Source organism: Pogoniulus pusillus, chromosome 4 (genome assembly GCF_015220805.1).
Source record: "Pogoniulus pusillus isolate bPogPus1 chromosome 4, bPogPus1.pri, whole genome shotgun sequence".
Taxonomy (NCBI): domain Eukaryota; kingdom Metazoa; phylum Chordata; class Aves; order Piciformes; family Lybiidae; genus Pogoniulus; species Pogoniulus pusillus.
This window is the reverse complement of record NC_087267.1, coordinates 3066288-3089405: the sequence shown is the minus strand read 5'-3', so window position 1 is coordinate 3089405 and position 23118 is coordinate 3066288. Positions and strand designations below refer to the sequence as shown.

Below are 23118 nucleotides of genomic sequence, written 5' to 3'. Positions count from 1 at the left end.
TCCTCACAGGGCTGTGCTCCAGGCCCCTCACAGCTTTGTCGCCCTCCTGTGGACACCTTCCAGCACTGCAACATCTCTCTTGAATTGAGGAGCCCAGAACTGGACACAGCACTCAAGGTGTGTCCTGACCAGTGCTGGGTACAGGGGCAGAATAACCTCCCTTGTCCTACTGGCCACACTGTTCCTGATGCAGGCCAGGATGCCATTGGCTCTCTTGGCCACCTGGGCACACTGCTGGCTCATCTTTAGCCTACTATCTATCAGTACCCCCAGGTCCCTTTCTTCCTGGCTACTTTCCAGGAAAGAAAGCAGGACAGGACAAGGCAGTGGCTGGAAGTTGAGGCATAGGAAGTTCCATGAACATAGGAGGAAATTTTTTTTCATTGTAAGAGTAATGGAACACTTGGAACAGACTGCCCAGGGCAGGTTGTGGAGTCTCAAAACCCACCTGAATGCATTCCTGTGTGATCTGGTATAGGCCATTCTGCTCTGGCAGGGGTATTGGACTGGATGACCTTTTATAGTCCCTTCCAGCCCCTAATATTTGTAGAATCATAGAATTGTCAGGACTGGAAGGGACCTCAAACATTGTCCAGTTCCAACCACCTTGCCATGGGTAGGGACACTTTACGCTAGATCAGATTGCTCAGAGCCACATCCAGGCTGACCTTAAAGACCTCCAGGGATGAAGATTCCACTACCTCCCTGGGCAACCTGTTCCAGTGTCTTACAACCCTCATGGTGAAGAACTTCTTCCTAATGTCTAATCTAAATCTCCCCTCCTGTAGCTTGTAATCATTCCCCCCCAGTCCTATCACTAACTGACACCCTAATAAGTCTCTCCCCAGCTTTCTTGTGGGCTCCCTTCAGATACTGGAAGGCCACAATAAGGTCCCCATGGTGCCTTCTCTCCAGAGTGAATATCTCCAACTCTCTCAGCCTGTCCTCATAGGAGAAAGCTCCAGCCCTCTGACCATCCTGGTGGCTCTTCTCTAGACACATTCTATCACATCCAGATCTTTCTTGTAACAGGGGCTCCAGAACTGGGCACAGTACTGCAGGTGGGGTCTCAGCAGAGTTGTGTAGAGAGGGAGAATCACTTCCCTCAACCTGCTACCTATGCTTCTCTTGATGCAGCCCAGGGTACAGTTGGCTTTCTGGGCTGCCAGTGTACACTGGTGGCTCATATTGAGCTTCTTGTCCACCTCCAAGTGAGAGCACCCCCAAGTCTTTTTCGTCAGGGCCATTCTCAAGCCAGTCACCTCCCAGCCTGTATTGTTCAGGGTACATTATACATAGTGAAGAGTATTTAGTAGTCAGATGGAAAGATTTGTGAATGTGCTGAGCTTCAGGTAGTATTGGGGTAGAAGTCACACTTGGATTCACTGAATCTCCTCCCAGTATCATTAGGTGAGATGCAATGAATACAGTTGGAGCAAGAGAATAGTGCTTACCACGCTGTTCTTTATTGTTGGACTTGATGATCTTTTCCAATCTAAATAATGCTATGATTCTATTCTTCCTCTTTTCCAGTCTGAATGCTATGATTCTGCTCTTCCTCCTCAAAAAGCCCCCAAACTCTAAACCAAAAAAGCAAAACCAAACCCCAGTCAACCCAAAATAACCTAACAATCCCCACACCAAAGTACCCTTTCAAAGTGACAGGTCAGACATACCAGCAGTGTAAGTCTCCAGCTGACTAATTCCACAGATGTTTTTTTCACAAACACAATCCACAACATTAAAATTAAATGATTCAGACCCTAATACCCTCGGTGGGTGCTGGACAGTGAACTGCACTGCTCAGCTGGGCGGCCAGAAAAGAGAGCAAGTCTCCAAGTAGGTGAGGTATTAGCAGTACCTCTGCAGTGGCTGTCCTCCAGAGCCTGCAGGGAGGGCAGCACCAGCTTTCCTTTGCACAGGCTAAGTCCTGTTGGCATCAGGGGTGGTAGGGAAGTGCTGGGATAGAGGATGTTGTGTAGAACTGCACAATTGCTGGTTTGCATCAGTGGAAGAGTGCATGAATTAGAGATGTGTTCTAAAATAATCAGCACAGACCCCTTATCCCTTCTAGCACTGGAGAACTGTAGTCTTTGCCTACTGCAGTGAAGTCTGAGCACTTCCATAAAGATTTGTGACCTAAACTGGCATAGATATAAGGCAGTAATGTCCCTTTTATAGTCAGCAAAAAGTAGATTAATTGCTTTTGCTCAGAGAAGTATAGAAACTCTTTATCACAGCATGGAACAACATCTAAATCTATCAGTCCTGCTCCCTACAGGGTTCTTCCTCCTTCTGCATCAATTTCTGCTTCTTGGCTGTGCAGCTTTTAAATGATGATTTGTGAAACTGAAGATGCTAAAGCAGGTTTATATAAGATTTTACAGAGGTTGCAGTCAAAGATGAAGGGACCAGGTACACGTTCTGAAAAGTGTGGGGTTAATTCCAACCATGAAAACACTGCCAAATAATGCAGTGCCTGCTTCTGTCATGTCAGTGTAGCTCAATGGTGATGCAATTTCCCCACTTTTTTAAGTCTCTAGAGAAGAACAGGTGTTGTAGTGGAGGTGAGAATCTCCTGAGTGTGCAAATCTAGCCAGAGCTCTGTGCAGATACAGTGTGATGATGTTTCTGTTTTCATCATGAAATTCCATTCCAGTTCCAATTTAGGTCTACTCACTGAAGCTGTCAGAAGAGAAACCAGATCCTTGCCTGCAAGGAATGGTTTGACAGCAGGAAGACCATGTTACCATTTGACAGAACCTGGGTTTCCCAGAACAACTGTAATGTCATCAGGAACAATTTAGAGCAGCTCAGGGCAAAGGCGAGTTGCTGCAGAACTGATTTATCTGAGCCTGCATATGCAGTGCATGATTCCTTAATGGGGATTTAAGAAGCTTAGTTTAAAAAGCTCTGTAAAGAGAAGAAGGTAGAACCTGTGTGACTCTCCTCAGTCTTACCTTCTCTCCTTGGCTTTCTGCAGTAGGAACTTTTTGGGAAGCCAGAGGTCCTGGGAGAAGTCTGCAGATGAGTTTTGCAGGGAGGCACAGAGGCTGGGTGCATGCAAGTGTTTCCAGAAGGGCCTGTGTTTTGTACACTCACAGGAGAGGCTTGCAGTCAGCATGCTAGAGGAGGAAAGAAAGAAAAAGATGAGCTGGCACCAGATTTGAAGCCACTGCCATACAGTTTGTGCCTGGTCTTTGGGGCAGAGTTCTGTGACTGATGCTGGGAAGTAGAGTTTAGCAATGGACTTCTTCCTAGAGCTGTGTGCTGAGAGGACATGCAGGGTATTTAGAGTGTCTGGGTTTGTGCTATCATTGGAAATCATCATGACCTGACTTTCATGGGCTGCTTGACCCTAAGTGCAGCAGGAACTGTTACTTTTCCAAGCAGCCAGGCCTGTCATTAGCAGCTTCATGGGAATGAAAGGGTTACAGACAAATTAGTGGACTTGAGAGTGTTTATAACTCTAGATGTGCACCCCAGCCATGTTCCAAATGTGTGTTCAGGCAAGGCCCAGAAGCAGACCATCATCAGACTCCTTTCTTCCCTCAAACACATCTTTCTCTGTGCCAAGGAAACCAGAATGCATGGGCCAGAATGGAGCCATGGTGTGTTCAAGCTACATCTCTGCTCTGGACAGTTGACACACCACAGTGTTCAGCCACCACTCAGTCTAGACACAGCCAAGGGAAACTTCAGGTCTCCTCCAGACTGCACTGAGCAGTCCAGGCTGGACTCTCCTCTACTGACCAAAAATGAGAGCTCAGAGGGTGTGAGGAATTAAGATGAGAGTAGGGGTGCAGAAGAGTAAAATAGCTAAGTAAAGGTGTGGAATGAATTTGAGGTGAAGACTCAAACAGAGCAGAGTTCTTTGGCCAGGAAGGAAGATGGCTGTAGAAAGGATGTGTTTAGGGGAAGGGAAAATGCTCACAGTCATTCTACCAATAATAGCACTGAGATTCATTTAATGAAAGTAGTAGCTGGTAGGTGTGAAAGGAACAAAAGAACAGGCTCAGTTACACAAGGCTGATTGAAATCCCTTATTAGAGGATGTTGCAGGAACTGGAAGTTTTCGTGGGAATTACTGGGCTCCATGCCACGTCTCACCTTATTGTTGTCACACCTCATCCATCAGGAATGCTGTATTTCTGGAATGATAGTTTTGACTGACATAATCTGGGGGCATTCATATCCATGAGTATTTCCAGGCTTACATCTGTGCCTGCATGCACTCCTCCAGGCAGTACAAGGTTGCAAGGTGAACCTTTCCCACTCTGCTAGGACAACTTTTAGGTAGCAATCTGTGAGGAGGACTTTTTCCTGACCAGGAGCATTTTAGCATCACACATACAGCTTTTATTTGGGATAGTTCACAGGTGAATTTTTGAAGAGGAGAACTAGAAATAGAGGTTCTGAGCTGTTTGAATTCCCTCTTGCCAGCACTGGTTTGTGAAGTGATTTATTTAAGCTGCAGCATATAGACCATACATCACCTTCCTGGTTGGCTTTGTTGGCACCTTGTCACATTCTTCTGGGCTTGAGGAATTCATTGTTCTTGTTTGAACTGATAAGAACAAAAAAGGATTTTCTGCCTGAGACCTTGGGAAAGGCATAGGGGGAGGAATGTTGACATGAAACAGCAGGGCTGCACTTTCCCAAGCCTTTCAGCTGGAGCAGCAGCCTGCATTCTTCCCTAGCTGGGGAGCTTGGGCTTGAGGTGTGCTGGGCACCACTTTACTTTACTGCCTGCCACCATGGCCCAGGGTAATGGCAGAGTAAGGAGGGAGTGGGATGATACTTGGTTTTGGGTCCTAGGATAGGGTCTCTTTGAAGGGGACGAGGGAATGATCACCGAGGGGAATGTGAAATGCGGAGTGTTGCTTTAATTGAGCCAGCCCTCCAAAATCCACCTTGCTGCGTGTGTGCCTTCTGGTAAAGCTGCCACCTTGATCCATCTTCCTCTGGTGGATCCTTGAATGCTCAACGTAGGAAGGTGCCCTAAAGCTTTTGGTTCCAGCTGTCTCATGTACCACTCCTTGAAGGCAGAGCATGTATGCCTATTGAGAGCATCACTTTGCTTCTTACAGACTGGGTAGCAAGCACTGTTTCAGGTGTATCTTACTACTGTTCTGGGGGTCAGTGTCCTGGAGGGAAACTCTAGCTGGTTTTTTTGTTTGCTTTTTTCCACATTCCCACAGCATTAAGAAAAAAAATGCATGTTCTTGCTTCTCCTGAAAGCTCAAAAGGTCACCACAGAGGCCTCAGGCTTACAAAGATGTGCCAGTATGAACCATATTGGTACCGATGAGCAGTGAACTCATCATTGGGAAACACCAGTCCAAACCAGAACTTTTACTGGAGATGACAAACTCATCTACTCCAAAGTATGTGCAAAGAGGAGTGGTTTGCACCTTTTATGCCTTCTAGGTACCTGCAGGAAAGGAGATCGTGGCCTCCACAATCTCTCTTATTGAGAGGATATCAGAAAGTCCTAACAGAGGCTGTTCTTGAGATAATATCAGTTGTCTTTGTAATAGCAATCATAGGGAAAAATAGCTCTTTACCTTTCCAGGAGGTGCCAGGATTAAATGTCAGAATGCCAATGACAAATAGAGTCATAGAATTTTTCAATCCAAACAGAAACAAGGATGCAGGTGGAGGTATAAGGTCAGTATCTGGCAAAGGACGTGACCGAAAGAAGCCTTAGTTCCCTCTATCCATTTAGGCTACTGATCTGCTGATTACAGGCTGCACAGTGTCTGCAGAACCATCTAGCATCATTCTTGCATATAACATAGAATCATAGAATCAACCAGGTTGGAAGAGACCTCCAAGATCATCCAGGCCAACCAAGATCATCCAGTCCAGCCCTATCCAGTCAATTAGATCATGGCACTAAGTGCCTCAGCCAGTCTTTTCTTGAACACCTCCAGGCACAGCAACTCCACCACCTCCCTGGGCAGCCCATTCCAATGCCAATCACTCTCTCTGCCAACAACTTCCTCCTAACATCCAGCCTAGACCTCCCCTGGCACAACTTGAGACCGTGTCCCCTCATTCTGTTGCTGGTTGCCTGGCAGAAGTTCTAGGCCCCTCAGTTCAAGAAGGACCTCAGGGAAATCTCACCACCACCCAGCTGCTCTCCTCCACCCTGCTGTCCCTTGCAGCAGGATGTGTAGAAGGACTCACAAGCTTTCCTTATCTTGCACGTGAGTGGGAAGAGAGACTGGCTAGCCAGGCTGTGCAACTATATATAACTGAGGGCCAGCTCTGGCTGAACCATTGTTGCTTAAAAAGCAGCCCCTGCCTGGATTTCATTAGGACAGGATGGACTCCTTTGCTTCCCTAGGCAAGGTGAAATGGCCACAGTGAGGGGCAGAGGGTGTGTGTATGCATGCATGCTTTTGATTCACAAAGCTGCCTCCTGACCTCTGTCCAGTTCTAGGCCCCTCAGTTCAAGAAGGACCTCAGGGAATTGCTTGAAAGAGTCCAGCACAGAGCCACAAAAATGATGGATTGGGACATCTTCCTTACGAGGGGAGCCTGAGGGAGCTGGGGCTCTGTAGCTTGGAGTGGAGGAGGCTGAGGGGGGACCTCATCAATGTTTATACATATGCAAATGGTGAGTGCCAGGAGGATGCAGCCAGGCTGTGCTGGGTGATGCCCAGTGCCAGGACAAGGGTCAGTGGGTGGAAGCTGAGGCGTAGGAAGTTCCATGGAAACATGAAGAAAAAAAGTTTTCAGTGTGAGGGAACCCTGGCACAGGCTGCCCAGGGCTGTTGTGGAGTCTCCCTCTCTGGCTATATTCAAGACCCACCTGGATGCATTCCTCTGTGATCTGCTCTGGGTGATCCTGCTCTGGCAGGAGGGCTGGACTGAATGATCTTTCGAGGTCCATTCCAGCCCCTAACATTCTGTCACCTAACAGCCTTCTTCTGGTGGTAGCTGGTGTGAAATCACCTGATAGCTGAAATATTAAAGCTGGCCTAACAGTGCTTTTCAGAGAACACAAATTGTGTGATATAGTGAGTGCTATGTGGCTCTTCTTGTTCACTGCAACAGCAGACTTCTGTCTACATGTGGGACTCCAACCAAGAAGAATCAAGTTGTGATTTAAATCAGCTCCTACACTGGGTCACCTGCTGAGCCAGGGCGCTGTGGGAAGCACCAGCTTGAAAGCTCTGCGGGGAGTATGAGCATCCACACCAGTGCTCCTGTCACAGCAGGGTGAGGGAGAGATAAAGCAGCAGCCAGGGAGGAGAGAGCAGGCTAATGTCGACAGAACAGAGGACAGAGTGAAGTGGCAAGGGATGTTGTGGCGGCAGCAGCAGAGAGCCAAGGCAATGTGGCAGGCACAAAAGCAGTGGCAAGGTCCTGGCTCCAAGCAGGTTGGGAAGCAGCAGCATGTGACAGAGTAGTTGTCTGCCAGGCTTCATAGCCTCAGTTCAAACTGCACTTTGTGTGCTTCAGTTTTCATCATGTGTAAAATCAAAATTCTAATTCCAGTCCTTTGTGTTGTGAAATGTTTTTGGGATCTTCAGATGAAAGCCAGCACATGGGACAGAGGAAAACCTGGGAGGGCTCACTTGTAGGGGTCCAGAGCAGTTTCTTTGGGCTTAGGACAGGTAGGGCCATCAGACCTGGGTCTGCTTAGTCTTGAGAAGACTTGAGAGGGGATCTGATCAATGTCTATAAATATCTAAGGAGTGGGTGTCAAGTGGAGGGGGCCAAGCTCTCTCCCAGTGGTGCACAGTAATAAGACAAGGAGCAATAGAGACAAACTTGCACATAAAAGGTTTCACCTCAGCATGAGGAGAAACATCTTTATAGTGAAGGTGGCAGAGCACTGAAACAGGCTGCCCAGAGAGGTTGTGGAATCTCCTTCTCTGGAGACTTTCAAAACCTTCCTGGATGCATTCCTCTGTGGACTACCCTGAGGGATCCTGCTTTGGCATGGAGGTTAGACTCAATGATCTCTGGAGGTCTCTTCCAACCTGTAATGTTCTGTGATTTTGTGAGAGACTTAATTTAACATTCACTACCTTTAGCTGCTTAAGAGGAGTTCACACTTTGAGTTTGTTGCTGCCAGCAGCAGCTACTGAGAATATGTATCAGGGTAAAATACAGATGAGGTGTGAAGTGCCAGTGTCTGTGGATGTGTGTCTACATGGGTAAGGCTATGTGAAGCAGCATGTCTACAAGACAAAAGCTGAAACAAGCTTGTAGGGTTTTTAAGTTGATGTTGATGAGTCTTATGGAAAAGTCTTATTTCTACCTGTAACTTTTGCCTTGTTCACACCTTGAGGTGGTCAAATTTATGATGACAGTGGCATTCCAAACACAGTTTGGAAGAGATACTGTTCTCTTGGTAGCGTGGCATCTTCTTGGCATCACTCGAGCAGGTACAAACATCTTTAGCAATGGCTGCCAGAGAGTATTAAATACTAATTTGGAGGCAAGTGGGGTTTATGAGGCAAGTGTCCCCTGCACTTCTTGGCCAGCAGTGCAAGCTACTGTGAGACCCACATTCCAAATCTGAGAGCCTTCCTCCTGAAGTGAAGGCTGCCAGCTCAGGCACTGCCTTTGCAGGTGTTTTTGATGGTTTTCTTTTCAGATGACTCTATGTTGTCATCTGTTTCTCCAAGTCCAGCTCCTCAGACAATCACATTGGCGAGCTTGCCAGCTTTCAGCTTTGCCTTTTCCCAAGCTTGGAAGCTGCCCTGCTTTCCAAGGCTGAGCTCACTGACAGTGTATCACTGCTCTCTGCTGGAGAAGCACTGAGATGGGCCAGACCTCTCTGGATCTCTAGCTCTGTGTCAGGAATGCAGGTGTGATGGCCCAACTGATAACCTCCGATCCTTCAAGAGCAAACTTGACACACAGCTTTTCCTTGTTCTCCATATGGCACAATTTAGGGTCTTTGTTGTGCAGTCTGGAGACAAAGAGTTTTCAGAGAGGAGATGAGAGAGAGAACTCTGGTGATGCTGGCTGAATGTAAACATCTGTGGTCACATGAATTCAGTCCCTGATAGTTCAGGATAACAGACACTGGTTTCTGCTCTAGCCTAGAGTATGATTTCCCTATTACCTTTGCAGTCTCATAGTGGTATAGCTGCAGAATGTTTCTTTACTCAGATGCTGCTATGTCTAGTTATGAGCATGTTGTTTTTCTAGTCACAGGGTGTAGTGAACATGAGGTCTTAAGAGTTCATGTTGAAAGAGACTCTTCTGGTCATCTTGATTAGATTTTGGTAGTTGCAAAAGTTAATCTGGCTGCTCCCTGGAGTCATTTTGCAAAGACAAAGGCAACTGATCACATCTTCCTCGCAAAATGAAAACTGCTTAAAGGTATCTTGGCCTGTATAAGGAATAGTGTGGCCAGCAGCACTAGGGATGTAATCTTGCCTCTGTACCAGCACTGATGAGGCTTCACCTTGAGCACTGTGTGCAGCTCTGGGCCACTCACTGCAGGAGAGATACTGAGCTGCTGGAGCGGGTCCAGAAGAGAGTGATGAGACTGGGGAAGAGATGGAGGGAAAGTCTGATGAGGAGAGGCTGAGGGAGCTGGGGTTGCTTAGCCTGGAGGAAACTCAGGGGGGACCTTATCACTCTCTATAACTACCTGAAGGGAAGGTGTAGTAAGGTGGGGGTAAGGCTCTTCCCCCAGGCAACTTGTGACAAGAGGGCATGGCCTGAAGCTGCACCAGAGGAGATTTAGGTACCTGAAGGAAAGGGGAATTAGCCCTTGGAATGGACTGCCCAGGGAGGTGGTGGATTTGCTGCCTCTGGAGGTGTTTAAGGCAAGATTGGATGTGACACTTAATGACATGGTCTGGTCGATGTGGTGGTGCTAGGTCATAGGCTGCACCTGATGATCTCAGAGGTCTATTCCAGCCTCAATAGTTCTGTAGTTCTGAGTCTCTCCCAGTTGAGCCCACACACATATGCATCCGTAGGATGTACATGCACACATGATGCATCTGATTTCATACGTTCGTGTAGCTGTTGCTTTGTTTTTTGCTTGAAAGCAACACAAACAGAAAGGGTAAAAAGGCAGCCTTACAACAGCTTTAAAGTGCTGTTCCATTCTGCAGCATTCCAAGTGAGTTATTGCTGTGCTGTCAAAGAAAACAAAAACATTTGGGAAGGACTGTTTGTTTTACAGTGGTTGACCAAAAGCATGCAGGCAGTTATAATAACTCTAGGCAGCTAAGCATGGGAGGTGCCACTGCTCATTCTGCAGCCCATTCACAAACCTTTGACACTGATTTTACATCACTAGAGATAGCCATCGAGGCACTTCCCACAGCAAAACACTGCACGCTTCCAAGTGACTCAAGTTATAAACAAAACACTCTGTACTCCTCTCCATTACTCCACCCTGATCCTTCTGCCCCACCCACCCACACTGCCAAGTGGAAGGCAGAGGATTTCTGGATGTGTAGTAAGACTTATTCAATCCCAGTTGACTTCTTTGAACTATGTTTCCCTATGACAAGGTGTAACTTGCACAGCTCTGTATTTACAGCATCACAGAATTACCAGGTTGGAAAACAACCTTGGAGATCAACTGATCACTCAGCACCATCTAATCAACTAAACCATAGCACCGAGTGCCACATCCAGTCTCTTTTTAAACGCCTTCAAGGACGGTGACTCCACCACCTCCCTGGGCAGCCCATTCCAATGCAAATCACTCTCTCTGGGCAGAACTTCCTCCTAACATCCAGCCTAAACCTCCTCTGGCACATCTTGAGACTGTGTCCTCTTGTGCTGTCACTGATTGCCTGGCAGCAGAGACCAGCCTCACTTGGCGACAGCCTCCTTTCAGGTAGCTGTAGACAGCAATGAGCTCTGCCCTGAGCCTCCTCTGCTGCAGGCTGCACACCCCCAGCTCCCTCAGCCTCTCCTCACAGGGCTGTGCTCCAGGCCCCTCACCAGCCTTGCTGCCCTTCCCTGGACGCGTTCAAGCACCTCAACATCTTTCTTAGACTGAGGAGCCCAGACCTGGACACAGCACTCAAGGTGTGGCCTGATGAGTGCTGAGTACAGGGGCAGAAGGACTTTCCTTCTCCTGCTGGCCACACTATTCCTGATCCAGGCCAAGATGCCATTGGCCTCCTTGGCCACTGCTGACTGATGTTCAGCCAGGTGACTTGTCTTTCAGAGGAACCTTTACATTAACAATGATTCCATATTTGGTGGTATAGGGTTCCATTTCCTATCATTAGACTCCCTTTATATTGACCTCTCCACCAAAATTGTTGCATGCAAGTTGAAGATAAATTTGAGCCTGTATGCTAGTGTGGTTTTCAACTTCTTGGATATATGGCAAGTGGTTCTGGTCTGCTCACCCTAGGCAAAAAGCAGTAGAACAGAAGGCAGCTCTAAGGAGATCCTTTGAAGGTTACTAAACACACAGACCACATCTGTCTGAGGAGTCTCCATAACTTAAAATCTAACTTGTAGAGTTAAAATTTGTCTTGGAGAGTATCAGGGGATTATCCTTTCACTGTGTGTCCTTTTTGTAGACATGTGCTTACAGACAGAGAGTACAGGGATAGATCAGTATCTGCTCTGCCTTGGATAGACTGTTCCTGTATAAACAGCGTAAGCCTAACAGTGGAGATACCTTGTAAGTGTACTTGACTTCTGCCTTCCCTCTTAACAGTAGTAACACAGACAAGAATGAATTCTTGAAGATGCTGAACACCTTATAGTGAGCATTTTATATTTCCTGCATGCTCTTCTTACATGAGAACCATACAGGATCAGCCTACACTGCCAGGATGCTAAAGGCTCAATCTTCAGTGCTGTGTTGACTTCACTGGAAATCTGCCTCGATAAGGCACCAGTCTTAAAACAGTTCTAAATCCTTTGGTCAGGATCCTCATGAGATGTGCTGACCTCAAATGTACCTCACAGTTGCCTTCTTTTAATAACATCAGAGGCCATATGTATGTGTCTTCAGTGGTTTTCTCTCAAAATAGGTGTTGCAGAAGCTCATATCATACTTGAACACATTTACTCTGGCTTGAGTGTAAATGCATTTATCAGGCTGATGCAGAGCCCACCAAAGTGAGTGGAAAGCTGAGGATTAGATCAAGCCCTTGGTGCTGCCCTCAGGTGCTTAGTGGTCTCCCAGCTGGCAGACAGCAAGTTTAGTACTTCAGGAAGGTGGATGCCTTTCTAGAAGGTCTGCATCAGTTGTCAGTGCCCAGCATGAAACACTTCAGAGATCCCTTTCTGCTCAATCCCTCCCGCAACAAGAAATCTGCCAGAAGCTTTTACAGAGAAATAGCAATGGTGACTTTTATCAAATATGCCCATTAAGATACAGGAAATGGCAGAAAAAGAAATGTCATTAAAGTCACTTCTGATTTGGGAATGCTCTTACATTACATTGCCCTGCTCTGTGGTGTCCCTGAATTAGCCATCTTGTTTTGGTTGATCACAGTGGGAATGTTGGTTGAATAGGGGAGGAATCTTGCAAACCAGCAGTAGTCATAGTAATAGTCATGGTCATAATCAGAAAAAAGGAATTTGGAAGGAAGGAATTTGGAATTTAGAAAGAAGGAAGAAGTGGGAGGAAGGGAAAGAAAAGAAGGGAAGGCAAGAAAAGAAAAGGCAAGAAAAGAAAAGGCAAAAGAAAAGAAAAGAAAAGAAAAGAAAAGAAAAGAAAAGAAAAGAAAAGAAAAGAAAAGAGAAGAGAAAAGAAAGAAGAAAAGAGAAGAGTAAGGAAGAGAAAGGAAGGAAGGAAGGAAGGAAGGAAGGAAGGAAGGAAGGAAGGAAGGAAGGAAGGAAGGAAGGAAGGAAGGAAGGAAAATGAAAGAGAGAAAGAAAGAGAGAAAAGGAAAGAAAGAAAAGGAAAGAGAGAAAAAGAAAGAAAGAAAAGGAAAGAGAGAAAGAAGAAAGAAAGAAAGAAAGAAGAAAGAAAGAAAGAAAGAAAGAAAGAAAGAAAGAAAGAAAGAAAGAAAGAAAGAAAGAAAGAAAGAAAGAAAGAGAAAGAAAGAAAGAAAGAAAGAAAGAAAGAAAGAAAGAAAGAAAGAAAGAAAGAAAGAAAGAAAGAAAGAAAGAAAGAAAGAGAGAGAGAAAGAAAGAGAAAGAAAAGAGAAAGTACAAAGAAATAAAGAAAAGGAAGAAAGAAAAAAAAAAGAACCTATTAAGTGAATATTGTTCATCCAACTGTGTCACTGCTGTTGACCCAGTTCCCTTCCCTGTAGGTGCACAGCCTTTCCCATGCATTCCTGCAGTGCATCTGAATTGGTCTGAGGGTTCCTTCATCTATGCCTCTTAAGTGGAATCCCATTAAGAAGCCAGGGTGGGGAGTATCTGTGAGCTGCTTAACAGCTGATCAGTCCTTTTGCCCTCTATTCTACCCCAGTACATCAGCAGTGCTAGAGACTGTATTACCTTGCATGGCTACATAATTAAAGCTGTCTTCTGAGACGAGAGGGAAATGGGCACACTAAAGCCTGCTGCTGGAGTTGGCAAAAGCAACCTCAGTCAATGGGAAAGAGAGAGATGTTTTGTGCTTGGTCTTTTTGCTGCTTGTATTAGTCATGCACTGCTATTTCTCTCAGTTTTGCCAGCTGGCATCAGTCCACCTTTTCTATTCATGTTCAAGCAGCCAGGAACACTGCGGCGGGAGAGGAAGCCCCTGCTCATATGTTGCTGGCTGAGCTGCCAGTGGCTTGTGTTTGTGGTGGATCCAGCAACAAAACAAAACAAGCCCATCAAATCAGCTGCATTTGCTGACGAATAGGTCTGCTGACTAGTATTGGAGCAGTGTCCTGGAGCTTCCATTCCTCCTTAGTCACAATGAAGACATGAAATTTATTTGGTGTCCAAAGCAAAACCCAGCATATGTTTCCCCAAGCTTGAATAGCTGTTTTGTTAGACAGAAAAACCACCAGAGGGAAAACCCTGAGTCACTTACTACTCATGTGTAGGTGGAGGTGAATGAACTCAGCCTGAACTGATCGAGTTGATTAGAGATGGTTTAATCGAGCTCTGATGCAGCAGAAAAGGAGCAATGTCTTCTGAACAGGAAATGGTACAAGCTGCTTATAAACAGCTTGTAATGAGAGAATCTGAGTCACTAGCCTGCATGTGCAGAGGGGCTGGACACTTACGTGTCTCATGCCTGAGTTACAGCTACAACAGAAATATTTTGATGGAGTCTGAGTAACTGTTGAGAGAAACAGATGGGTAGGGAAGCAAGAAGAACAGCCAAGTAATTGAAAACATCCTCTGGAGAAGTAGCCTACAAATGACATTTGGGATGCAAACTGGCAATCTGAATACAGCTCTTAGTGAAAAGCTGTTTGTCAAGATAAATCATCACTTCAGGACTGCTGGATTTGAGAGGATGCGCTTGCTGATGCAAACAGGCGTATCTCAACCACGCCCTGTGGAAGACACTGCCTACTGGTGCCAGGGCTGAATTCTGTTCTTGGTGTCTCTCTGGGAAATGGCTTTTCAGTTCTTAGAATCATAGAATCATAGAGTCAACCAGGTTGGAAGAGACCTCCAAGATCATCCAGTCCAACCTAGCACCCAGCCCTATCCAATCAACCAGACCATGGCACTAAGTGCCTCATCCAGACTTTTCTTGAAGACCCCCAGGGACAGTGACTCCACCACCTCCCTGGGCAGCCCATTCCAATGCCAATCACTCTCTCTGTGAAGAACTTCTTCCTAACATCCAGTCTATACCTACCCTGGCACAACTTGAGACTGTGTCCCCTTGTTCTATTGCTGGTTGCCTGGGAGAAGAGGCCACCCCCCACCTGGCTACAATGCCCCTTCAGGTAGTTGTAGACAGTAATAAGATCACCCCTGAGCCTCCTCTTCTCCAGGCTAAACAGGCCCAGCTCCCTCAGCCTCTCCTCATAGGATTTGTGCTCCAGGCCCCTCACCAGCTTTGTTGCCCTTCTCTGGACATGTTCCAGCACCTCAACATCTTTCTTGAATTGAGGGGCCCAGAACTGGACACAGTACTCAAGGTGTGGCCTGACCAGTGCTGAGTACAGGGGAAGAATAACCTCCCTTGTTCTGCTGGCCACACTGTTCCTGATGCAGGCCAGAATGCCATTGGCTCTCTTGGCCACCTGGGCACACTGCTGGCTCATCTTCAGCTTACTCTCTATCAGTACCCCCAGGTCCCTTTCCTCCTGGCTGCTCTCCAGCCACTCTGTCCCCAGCCTGTAGCTCTGCTTGGGGTTGTTGTGGCCAAAGTGTAGAACCCTGCACTTGGCCTTGTTAAATCTCATCCCATTGGCCTCTGCCCACCCATCCAGCCTGTCTAGGTCCCTCTGCAGGGCTCTCCTACCTTCTTCTCCCACCCTGATTCTCAACAACCAACTTGTGGTGACCGTGGGTGTCAAGGTGCTGTGTCCTGTGCTAACCTCAGTGGAGCCACTGATTGGCTTTGGTTCAAAGACACAGAGCAGCCTGTTGTGTTTTCTAAAGCAACTTGCTATCACCAGTGATGGAAGGCAGGCAGCACTTCTAACGTGAATTGTGCAGTCTTGTAGTGGGACACTTCTATTTCCAGAATTTCTTGGCCCCTCCATATGTTGCTTTATCATATTCAGACAGAGGTAACAGTGATTTATTCAGCTTCCTGAATATTCTAAACTAGAAGAAAGTAATGTGGTTAGGGAGAGTTAATAATAGTTTGTTTTAAATGCAGAGACCCACATTTTCATCTCTTTTTCATCTGAATTAAACAATGTTTTTGTTCTCAGTCCTCTGGACCTCTGATTGGGGAAGTACTTTTCACTGGAATGAAAAATGGACTATCTTCTACATACACCACATTGCAGATATGTAGATCTCTTGGGCATTGTATAAAGGAGAATGCCTTTGTTCCATGTAGGAAATTAGGCAGTGGAAAGTCAATTGATGGCATATTGCAACTCTTTATTCCCTGCCTGCTGACTCTGCTGCTTTTGTTATTCACAAGTGTGCTTCAGGAGTTTAAATTATGTTATATAGTACATAATTTATTTTCCTATGGGTAGCAAGAAAAAGAATGCATTTTGAAGAGTTTTATCCCTCAACTGGAAGAAAAGAGCATTGTGAAGGTGTTTCCAAACCCCACAATGCATTTTCTCAAAGATTGTTCTTTCTTCCACGTGGAAACTTGCCAGCAGTTTCTGCCTTGGCTCCATGCTAAGGAATACTTTGAAAATGGGAAATGTAGTTAAGTGAGCCACCCACATTACAGGAAAGGAGCAAGGGTTAACCCTGGGCATTTCACATGTTCTTGGTCAGTGTCTCTTCTCTGCAAAGCTGCTCAGAGCTGTGAAAGCCATGACTTCATAAAGAAAGCTCACAAGAAGGTTGACCTAGAATCTGTTTTACCTCTTGGATGACCTGCAGTGGCCAGCTAAGCTACGTGTGTGTGGTTAGCCTGCTGCAAATGGAAGGTAAAAGGCATACCTTAACCTGCTCCAAGGCAGCGAGCATGTGGGCAGTAACTTGACTGTGTGCCTACAGTTCCTCTTTTGAGGAACTTCTCCAGATGAAACACTCCCAGGTCTCTCAGTCTCTCTCCACAGGGGAGATGTTCCAGTGTCTCAGTCATCTTTGTGGCTCTCCATTGGACTCTCTCCAGCAGATCTCTGTCTCCCTTGAGCTGGGGAGCCCAAAACTACAAGTGTGGTCTCACTAGGGCAGAGTAGAGGGAGAGAAGAACCTCCCCAGACCTGCTGGACACACCTCTCTTGATGCACCCCAGGATACCATTCTTCATGCTTTAGGTGTACTCAAGAGTAGCTAGTGAATGTATTCACCTGATCATGACTTGATTTTGTGTAGTCATCCCTTGGCCATAGCTACTGGGTGCCTTCTGCATAAAATCAATGGCAGCAGCAAAGACCCTAGAGAAGGGCATAGAACCTCTCATTTACTCTCTGCAGCTGTCAGAGTCATGGGCTTGTGAGCTTGGTTGTAAGGAGGGCTAGTGCCTGTGCAGCTTGGGAGAGAGGCTATGAGTGCTCTTCTTGCACTCTGCTTGGTGTGCTTCCTGTCTTGTCAGGTCCCTTCAGCCATCCCCGTAGTCCTTGGTGATGGGGTGGGCAGCTCTCAGAAATGAAAGAGAAGCTACCATCTGTGGCTCTGCGTGTTTTCTGTACGTGTCTGCTGTCGAGCCATCCAGGAGCTCATGTCCTTTAATTGCAGTGTGTCCTCCTACACGTGTAAAAGTTCTGCCTTGCCTGCAAGCGTGAATGATGCACGCAGAGCAGATCCCGTTTTTTCTTACCTCATGTTCCTCAGGGCCCTCTCAAGTAATACCTTTTCTCCCACTCTCCCATTTACTGTAGACAGCAATCCTGCTGCTGCAGCCTCAGAACACAGCTGACAGTGGAGGCAGCCTCACAGCACTGCTGTTCAGAGGTCTCCATTGCCCCATTCAAAGCAGCGTTGTACGAACTGCTACGGGATGGGCAGATGCAGAGTGTGTCTGGGCAGGGCAGGGAGGAAGGATATGGTGGTTGGCTGCCTTGTAGCAGTATCACAGTATCACAGTATCATCAAGGTTGGAAGAGACCTCACAGATCATCAAGTCCAACCCTTTACCACAGAGCTCAAGGCCAGACCATGGCACCAAGTGCCACGTCCAATCCTGCCTTGAACAGCTCCAGGGACGGCGACTCCACCACCTCCCCGGGCAGCCCATTCCAGTGTCCAATGACTCTCTCAGTGAAGAACTTTCTCCTCACCTCCAGCCTAAATTTCCCCTGGTGCAGCCTGAGGCTGTGTCCTCTTGTTCTGGTGCTGGCCACCTGAGAGAAGAGAGCAACCTCCTCCTGGCCACAACCACCCCTCAGGTAGTTGTAGACAGCAATAAGGTCTCCCCTGAGCCTCCTCTTCTCCAGGCTAACCAATCCCAGCTCCCTCAGCCTCTCCTCGTAGGGCTGTGCTCAAGGCCTCTCCCCAGCCTTGTTGCCCTTCTCTGGACACACTCAAGCATCTCAATGTCCCTCCCAGAACTGAACACAGCACTCAAGGTGTAGTCTAAGCAGTGCAGAGTACAGGGGCAGAATGACCTCCCTGCTCCTGCTGACCACACCATTGCTGATGCAGGCCAGGATGCCACTGGCTCTCTTGGCCACCTGGGCACACTGCTGGCTCATGTGCAGGTTGCAGTATTCTGCCCACACCACACATCCCTGCTTCTCTTCTCCCTCCATTTCACCTTCCTACTTGGTGCTTTTCTCCTTCTTGACCTACTCCACCACCTCTTTAGTTAGCGCCGTGATTACAGGTCTCACTAACACTGTGCCCGCTTGTTTCCTCCGAGGAGTAGGAGGGAGGGAGCCTCGTCACTCCCGCTGACACTCAGCCCTGTGGTCTTGGCTGGGAGACAGCTGCTGCTGGCAGTGATCAGGGAGGAACTTGCAGTGGTAGCAGGAGAAAAGAATTTGGCAAGGAGGTGAGCCACGTGATTATGATTCATCCTGCACTCAAAATGTGGCAGGAGGGCTGGGAAAGGCTTCGAGTGCCTTGGCAGCACCAAAAGCAGAGACACTCACATTCAAACATCACATTCTTTTTATAGTAAGGAATGCCTCATAGGAAAAATATTGAACTTGGCCTTCCAGGATGAAGGAAATAGGCCCAGCAGTGATTTTACTGCTTGAGTCACTCATTGAATCAGTTACTGGTTTCATGTAGGAAACTTTCTATTGGGCTGACTTTGGAAAAATAGTTTTTAATTAATTGTGACTCTGAGCTCTTTTTTCAGTTTGATCAGAACTGCTTTCATGTGTAGTTCCTTTTATGTAACAACACTCTTAAGATACCATGATTCAGAAGAGAAGAACCAGCTGTCACCTGGTGTAACTGTCTTCTATCTAGACAGGGCTTTTTTATTGGTGTTTTTATCTGGGCTTAGTTTGCCAAAAAGGTGAAAAAAGTTGTACTGGAATCATGATGGCTTTTTGGGCCTCATTCTTCAACCTTTCATTGCAGAGGATGGCCTCTTAGCCCTGGCTTCGTGCATGTCCCATTCCCATCCCATAACATAAAAAAGAACTGGAAGGTGCCATTTATATGGAGGTGCAAGGAGGCAGTTTGAAGACTGTAAGACGTATCATTTCCAGTCCAACTTCAAAATTCTGGCTTTCCTTTAGTGTAGGCCACCTTGCTGTGAAAATCCAAAGTAATGAGTAACCTGATTTTGACCCAGTTCCCTCATCCTGGTTACAAATGCAGTTGTGGAGCTCAGCGGAGGAGTGTTCGTCTGCACCACCCCGCACCCTCACAAGGGCCATGTTGGCTCAAAGGCTTATTGCTTCCCATGTGCCATAAATCTGCAGCCAAGAATGCAGAGGCTGTAGCCTATGGAAGTCTCTCTTCCTTGCTGAGTGTATTTATGACAGATTTATATTGATGGCAGCAATGCACCACAGCCACAGACTCCTATTATATTCAAGCTCTCCTAACTCAGTCCCTATTTCCTGTTGAAGGTGGGACAAGGTCCTACATGAATGGGGGGTGAAATTACAGCTGAACCTTCTAATTACTGTTAGTACAGGAGGACCTTTAAGAAACATAGCAAGACCTTTTGTGTTCAGAGCTACCTCTGCCCTCTCTTCACCTGCTCACTTTATGTGCAGTTCCCTTTTTTCCCCTCTATGAAAAGCCAGTAAATGAATGCTTATATCTCTCATTATATTCACAGAGGGTATTTGAAAAGAAGGTCAGGAGTGCTTGAGCTCCTGAAGAAAACCAGCCAGTTTCAGCTCCCCACAACTTCCAGAGCATACACAAAACTGCAGATGCTGGTAACTGTAATTTCAGGCCTGGAGTTTAAACATGATAAATGAATGCTGTCCAGATTTCATTCTGGAAGCAGTGCCTACTTCTTGCACAGACACATCCATGTCTTGAGGAACTGTGGAGCAGCTCAGATGGGCAATCACTACAACCTCTGATCGTGACTACTACTTCCTGCCTCCCAGGCCAGGGCTGAGCAGCCGAGTCTGGGTGCAAACACTGTCTGCAGCTCTGAAAGCTGAGCAAATGTCAAGTTTAGCTCTGCCAGAGTATTCTGGGACCAGATACTCCTTCATCCTGTTCTCCTTTCTCTCCACCTTCTCCCTGTTTGCTGTGACAGCAGAGGAGGAAGAATCTAATTCTTGCAGTAAGAGCTTCAGGGGTTCCGTCTGTCTGTTAGGAGTGGTGCCAGCGTCTTTGGGGTTTTGAACAATCCCATCATGAAGCTGCTCTGATAAACCACAGTCTTCCTTCTGCTCTGACACTGATTTGGCACCACTGTTTTAACTGGAGTAATCCCTTCTTAATTCTGAGTTTAAACTGAGAAGTAGGAGGCGGCAGTGCTGAGTGGTGAGTAGAAAGAGGCAATGACACGTTGACCCTTTCTTTGATCACTGTAAGTGTTCTTACTTCTTACATTTTTTGGGCAAATAACCACTTGATTTAGCTTGTTGTGAGGTCAGAGAGAGATTTGCTGAGACACCAGAGGAAAAGCAGTTCTCCATGGGCACAAGCAGTACCTTGCTTCTTGGAAGAGGCTATTGAAGAAAGTGAACCAGCCCCAGAAAAATCAAGAGGTGCAAAAGTGCCTCCAAGCTGCATTTCTACTTGTCTTTGCATCTTCGCTGCCCTCTGAATCTAGGCCAATTAGTTATTTCTTGCTTCAGTCCTTTATTTTGCTACAGGAATTAATGGCTTAGGACTCAGTAGTTGTTTTGCAGTGGTAAGTAACTCTGATTGAAAGGAGAGTTCAGAATCTACTGAACCTAATCCCCTCCTTAAACAACCAGTCTTATTTTTCCCTTTAGAGCAGAAGTCACTGATGTGTTACTGACTGTGTTTGCCATGATTCAGCCATTGGCCTCCTTAGGCAGGCTGGTTTCATGTTGTCCCTGCCCTGAGCCTCTGTGTCACCCCTTGTGCTTGAGGTGGTGCTGCTGATTGAGTCAGGGTGTCTGAGCCACCAAGGTGTCTGCTGCTGGATTAACACAGGTTTGGGTTTTTGTTTCTTTGGGTCTGACATATTATTACAAACATCTGTCTGTGCCTTTAGGTTCCTAAAATAATCTTTAAATGCCTGGGTGTATAAGTCTTCTCAAAGACACAGAGGAAGTCTGTGGTGGAGCAGGAACTTCTCCCTGAGGGAGGGACCCTGATGGTGCAGAGCAGCAAGTAAATCAGTATGTCTTTTGTGGAGGTTTTTGAAGGGAGCTCACAACATGGGCTGGTAAAAGGAGCATGTGTGAGATGATGTAAGCCCTGGCTTGAGAGAAAGAGCCCAGGGCTTCACAGTGCTCCGTGGCAGCGTGACAAGTCAGGCTTCCAGTGACAGTCATTTACCCTGCCAGCCTGGATTTTAATGGATTGTGGCTGGAGTTGTTACGCTCTGTTTGGTGGAAAGCAAACAAATAAACAAACAGATCTATAGTCTTAGGAGCCTATTTTAAAATGTCAGCCATCTGCCAGGCAGAGGCTCAATAAATCAAGGTTGCAGGAGAAGGTTAGTGCTCACACACGTGTGTGCTGCAGGCCTTGCATACTTCTCCAATGACCGCTTTGCTAAGTTGATACTTACTTTGCAGAAGATGCTCCTAGGATTTCCACAGCTGAGGGCAATTAAGGAACTATGCTGGGGAGATGCGCCCCATTTGGAGGAAGTGTAATTACCATCTCCAGGCATCTTTCTTTTTTGACTGTACCTGACTTTGCTTTGATTGTCTAACCCTTGAGAATGCCAAATTGCTTTTGTTTAAAGCAGGACAGATTGCTCTTTTACCTCTTCCAAGAGGGGCAAAAGAAAACTGCTCACACACAGGAGTGGAGAACAGGAAAGTTCAAATGGGAAGGCAATTAATGTGCTACAGTGCTACAGGTATAGTGCAAAGCATAGGAAAGCTTAGAAAATACTAAGGAATCCATAATTTGGGTTTAACACAGAATCTCATTAAACCAAAGCTTTACACAAAACCCAAAATCTCAGGCCCAAATGCCCCCCTCCAAGAATCTCTGCTGACACAGTGCTCCATTTGGGATGCAGCACAAAATTCAACTTGGCAGCTCCAGGTGCCAGTTAGGCAGCTCCAGGCCAAATTGGCAGCATGGCCAATAAAAACAGCATGGCAGATAAAAGCCTGCTCATCCTTCCCAGGAGGAGAGAGAAAGGGAAAAGAGAAGAAAGCTGCTTTTTCAGCCAAATTTATAGGGATACAGGACTGATGGGGGTGAAATACAAAGATTACAGTTTCTGGACCTTTCTAGCTTCTGAAGGTCTGTAAATCTGTGGTCTTCCTAAAGGCACCACCCAGCCTCAAACAGCCACATAAATATCTGCACTTCTGATTGTGTTTGAGTAGCACTGTAGATCACAGGATGTTAGGGGTGGAAGTGACCTCCAGACCTTGCCAGAGCAGGATCATAGTCTAGCACAAGTTGCACAGGATCGCATCCAGATGGGTCTTGAAAGTCTCCAGTGAAAGAGACTCCACAGCCTCTGTGGGGAGCCTGTGAATGCTGTGTGCATTGGCTGGAGGAATGATGCACCTGGAGATACATTGCTTTGCTCAGTGTCTGTGCCAAGTGTGGGCCTGCAGGCTGTGTGAGTGGCACAGCCCTTCCAACCAGTCTTATCTGGATGCTTTTTGGCTTTTTTATTTCTCTCCCAAGGCCCCAGTTTTCAGGACCTGCAAGAGCAGAGGAATCCATTGAACGAAAGGAGCCAGCATGCAGGAGGGTGAGAGACTCCAGCTCTCCCTCTCCTGCCAAAGGAGATGCTGCCCTGAGTTCACAGAATCACAGACTCACAGAAATGAGCAGATTGGAAAAGACCTTTGAGATCAAGTCCAACCTATCACCCAACGAAAGCATTGCACTAAGTACCGCATCCAGTCTCCTTTTAAACACCTCCAGGGATGGTGACCCCACCACCTCCCTGTGCAGCCCATTCCAGTGCCAGTCACTCTTTCTGTGAAGAATGTCTTCCTGACGTCCAGCCTGAACCACCCCTGGCACAGCTGAGACTCTGTCCCCTTGTTCTGTCACTGGTTGCCTGGGAGAAGACTTTCACAGTCAGTTACAGTGACTGTCTCCCACAGATATTAGGGAAAA

General features: G+C 46.8%; 1 protein-coding gene across 4 annotated transcripts in view; it reads left to right on the top strand.

Annotated features, from left to right (window-relative positions):
- Positions 1–23118, top strand: part of HMGA2 (high mobility group AT-hook 2) — a 119059-nt gene that overhangs the window by 39982 nt on the left and 55959 nt on the right. Inside the window, exon 4 of one of the 4 annotated variants that reach the window (XM_064141988.1) lies at positions 19700–19755. The exons of the other annotated variants lie outside the window; for them this stretch is intronic. Coding sequence (XP_063998058.1) covers positions 19700–19732 — 33 coding nt within the window. The 3' untranslated portion in view covers positions 19733–19755. Of the gene's footprint in view, positions 1–19699; positions 19756–23118 lie in introns of those variants that run through there. 4 annotated transcript variants of the gene reach the window in all.